Consider the following 4,403-nt stretch of genomic DNA (forward strand, 5'->3'; position numbering starts at 1 on the left):
TAAACGTAGCTTGTGAAAATTATTATTCTTCCTTTTAGACAAAGTACAGAAATTCTCTTGTCTTATCTTGTATAGGTTTTATTTTTAAAAAAACACCAAATTACAAAAAAAATCCAAAATTCTAATCTACAAAAAATAAGGTAAGCAGAAGGAGTGCTAGTTTATCTAAGGATTCCTTTCCAAAAGGCTGCCTCTGATTCAAAAATAAGAAATTTAATTTTCATAAATTTGATTTACTCACAGAATTTTCATATGTTGCTATTATAGCTGAATGACAGTCCATGCCATTATTTCTATGGCCCTAGCAAACCACCTCTCCTACTCCCTGCTCCTATTAAATGTTTCATCTTCATTAGTTTTTCAGGAGAGAGGGGCCACCACAAGGCCTCTGATGAGCACTTCATTAAATATTTTCTATTGTTTTACTAATCATAATGGATGACTATTAGGTATTTCTGACTCAGAGTTTTCACCCAGTAAGATCCCGCAATGCTTCTCTCACCTCATCTCTTATAGATAACCTTCCTTCCAAAATGCTACTGTTCCTCTACCTGGTTCTCTTGGTACTTGGGCTTCATTGTGCACCACCCAACAGCTCTGAAGGCAAAGTAACCACCTGCCACTCCCCGCAACAAAATGCCACCCTCTATAAGATGTCATCCATCAATGCTGACTTTGCATTCAACCTGTACCGGAGGTTCACTGTGGAAACCCCAGATCGGAACATTTTCTTTTCCCCTGTGAGCATTTCTGCAGCTTTGGCCATGCTCTCCACTGGGGCTTGCTCCAACACCCAAACTCAAATCATGGAAAGCTTGGGGTTCAACCTCACAGACACCCCTACAGCAGAGATCCAACAGGGCTTCCAGCACCTGATTTGTTCACTGAATTTTCCAAAGAAGGAGCTGGAATTACAGATGGGAAATGCCCTCTTCATTGGAAAGCAGCTGAAACCACTGCCCGAGTTCTTGGATGATGTCAAAAGCCTCTATGAGACTGAAGTATTTTCTACCAACTTCTCCAATGTTTCTGCAGCTCATCAGGAAATCAACAGTCATGTGGAGAAGCAAACAAAAGGGAAAGTTGTGGACCTCATCCAAGACCTCAAACCAAACACCGTCATGGTCTTGGTGAACTATATTCATTTTAAAGGTAAGGCTCTACAATGTTTATTTCTAGTTCAGTGTTCTGATCATTTGGTGGGACACTGTGGGGAGGTCATAGTCTCTTCTCACTGGCATCAATAGGTGCCCTTCATACCACAGTGACTTGCTCCACTGGACATAACTGTGTGTAATTTTCTATCTTCCAGAGGGATACATATTTATGTGGATGAACCCAGGAATTTTCTAGGGAGAGAGTAGTGACAATGGTATAATCATCCTGCTCACACCTAGCCATAAAATCATGGTTTCCAAAAGATTTTGTGAGGCGGGATGCTTGGCAGGTGAACAGATTTGGGTTTAAACCCCACTGTGGCTCTCACTTTCTATGCATTCTTGGGTATTCTTGGGCATAAATACTTCTAAATACTCTGCACCCACTGTGTACCAAGCACCATGCTACGTGTGTGGTTTACACATCTTGTCTCATCTGATCCTCACACATGCCCAGTTTCACAGAGATAATAAGTTTCAGAGCTGGTATTCCCACCCAGGTATGTCTGATTTTAAAGCTGGTGCTTGTAACAACAAGAATCATGTGACTCTTTTCTGAAGGTGCTGGGCCCAAATGATTTCTCCTGGTTCTACAGCACATGTCAGCCATGTTTGGTGGAGGAATGAACAATTCTTGGCCACAAACCACACACTTGTAGATGGATAAAACGGCAGAACAGATCTGTTGTCTCATTTCACCCTGTGTGTTGGATGTGCTTATACCTTTTTACGGAAGAGGAAACTGTGGCTCTGATGGGTTTAGTGTAAGTATAGTGGTTTTGAACACTGAGGGAACATTTGTTGAACTTGGAGTTCAACATTCCTGGGTGTGACTTTTGGCTCTGCCAGCAGCTAGCTGGAAGACCATGTAAAGATACTTTCTCTCCTTGAGCCTCAGTTACTCACTATAAAACTGGTTGACAGTAGGTATCTATCTCTGTGGTGATCTTAATTACTAGATGAGATGACTGATAGAAAAGCTCACACTGGTTTAAAACAAACAACTCTTTTCTTTCTGTATTTCAAGCCCAATGGGCAAATCCTTTTGATCCATCTAAGACAGAAGAGGGTTCCAGCTTTTTAGTGGACAAGACCACAACAGTGCACGTGCCCATGATGCACCAGATGGAACAATACTATCACCTGGTGGATACAGACCTGAACTGCACAGTGCTGCAAATGGACTATAGCAAGAACGCTCTGGCACTCTTTGTCCTTCCTAAGGAGGGCAGGATGGACTGGGTAGAAGGGGCCATGTCATCTAAAACATTGAAGAAGTGGAACCGCTTACTGAAGAAGGGGTAAACATTTTAGGTGATGTGAGAAGTGGAGGGTGGGCATAGTGGTACAAGTAAAATTGAGTTTAGCAGAAACTCAGAGGCAGGACAATCAACCTGAACTACTTAACAGCTGTGTGAGGACCACTAAAATATGCCGAGAATATACACTGTGCCAGTCCCTTTGCTGGGCACTTTACATATTCCGCTTTATCAAAGCACGTCAAGAAAACGGGAAAATAAATTTTATCATAGGCATTTTTCAAATGAGGAAGTCAGGGCTGGAAAGATAAAATGAACTCTCCAAAGTCAAGTAAATTGATTGCTTCTCAGAGGCCAAGTAAAGCTTAGGGGATGGGTAGGATTTTTATGCTGAAGCAGATTGGTAGCCCTACTGGGGTGGGAGTCCTAGATAGAAAATCATGAAATTCTCCAGGTGTTTTTGCTATCCATTGAAATCATGCTACCGGCTCCCCAACCTTGGCCAACATTCCAGGGATGTTTCTTCTTGATCATGAAAGAGTTACATCTCTCTCCTTCCAGTGCTGCAGTTCAACATAGACTGACCCAGAGCACATTTTTTCCAGGATAACTTCTGTAGTTTTGGTGCCATGTGTTGACCTACATAGCAGTGGTTGTCAATATCTAGGGGAGTATCATAGTGCAATATAATACCATGGCGACAGAGAGGGGAAGAAAATCATGTTTGGTGTTCTTATAGTCGTGTGTTCCCTACCCTTACCCCCATAGGTGGATTGACGTGTTTGTTCCAAAATTTTCAATTTCTGCCACATACGACCTTGGAGACATCCTTCTGAAGATGGGCATCCAGGATGCCTTTGCTGACAATGCCAAATTTCCTGAAGTCACAGAGGACAACAGTCTTAAACTTTCTAAGGTAAGTTGGTAGATTAGAGATGCTGAATGAATAAGACGGAAGGACCATTGAGAGTCAGTTAATTCATCTCCCATTTTATTGATTAGGATTCTGAAGCATAGGGATGCAGAATCGCTTTTCCTAAGGCAGATTCACTCTATAGTCATTCTCATTACACCCGAACAAGTCACTGTAACAGTTACTTCCATCCCTGACCTTCATGTTCTAAAATAATTCTGATAAAGAAATTAATCATCAGAATTGACTCTGATGAGATACAGTTCTGGAGGAGGTGGCAGTGGCAGAGGAAAGCTTAAGAAGTGACTTATAGAGCCAGAAAGCCATGGGGAATGATATGGCTCTCTGACAGCTAACTATAAAATAATCAGGTATTAGTTAACTACACTTAGCCAAGTAGCTTTCATTTGAAGCACCATCAACACAGTACAGTAAAGGAGTAGTCCTGTTTTTCCTTTTTTCATTTCTTGCTTCCAAACTGTTCCCAAGACTTTTCCTGTTCCTTGAGGGGATCAGCAGTGTTTGTTCTCCCTCCACAGGCTGCCCACAAGGCTGTGCTACACATTGGTGAAAAGGGAACTGAAGCTGTAGCTGTCCCTGAAGTCAGATTTCCGGATCAGGCTGAGATAACTCTCCTTCGCCCTATCATCCAATTAGATAAATCTTTCTTGTTGTTGATATTGGAGAAAAACACCAGGAGCATTCTTTTTCTAGGGAAAGTTGTGGACCCAACTAAAGTGTAGTTGGGAAAGAGGCTGTTAGCAAATTGCATGTACTTATTGCAATGGGTAATAAATAGTATAGGCTGATATGAACAATTTGGGCTTGGACGTGCCTTCCTTTGGTCAAGGGTGGAGATTGGACCCTAAAGGAACTACACTGGGTGTGAAAGAGGCCACTCCTGTGACCAAATATTCAGATAGTCAATAAGTGACTCATTATCTGAAGCACAAAAAAGGCATTCCTCTTTATCAGCAATCTCCCTAGCTAGTTAGCTCCAACAAATTTTACTGGGCTGGCAAATGCCCCCTATTCTGCCCTCTGGAGAATAATTGAAATGCAAGTCAGTTACTT

General features: G+C 42.0%; 1 protein-coding gene across 1 annotated transcript; it reads left to right on the forward strand.

Annotated features, from left to right (window-relative positions):
* The first annotated feature begins 533 nt into the window (after positions 1-533).
* On the forward strand, positions 534-4,072 carry SERPINA7 (serpin family A member 7). Its single transcript, XM_006904024.1, has 4 exons — positions 534-1,152; positions 2,185-2,458; positions 3,185-3,332; positions 3,869-4,072. Exons 1-4 carry the CDS (start codon positions 534-536, stop codon positions 4,070-4,072), a joined length of 1,245 nt encoding a protein of 414 aa, XP_006904086.1.
* Positions 4,073-4,403: the final 331 nt, after the last annotated feature.

This window comes from Pteropus alecto, unplaced genomic scaffold (assembly GCF_000325575.1).
Source record: "Pteropus alecto unplaced genomic scaffold, ASM32557v1 scaffold150, whole genome shotgun sequence".
NCBI classification, from domain to species: Eukaryota; Metazoa; Chordata; class Mammalia; order Chiroptera; family Pteropodidae; genus Pteropus; species Pteropus alecto.

What these genes read in the sequence shown, in the direction of transcription:
- SERPINA7 (XM_006904024.1), top strand. Translation starts at nt 534, where the DNA reads ATGCTACTGTTCCTCTACCTGGTTCTCTTGGTACTTGGGCTTCATTGT. An exon ending in GAACTATATTCATTTTAAAG is followed by an intron (nt 1,153 to 2,184) that starts GTAAGGCTCTAC and finishes CTGTATTTCAAG; the next exon opens with CCCAATGGGCAAATCCTTTT. An exon ending in AACCGCTTACTGAAGAAGGG is followed by an intron (nt 2,459 to 3,184) that starts GTAAACATTTTA and finishes TTACCCCCATAG; the next exon opens with GTGGATTGACGTGTTTGTTC.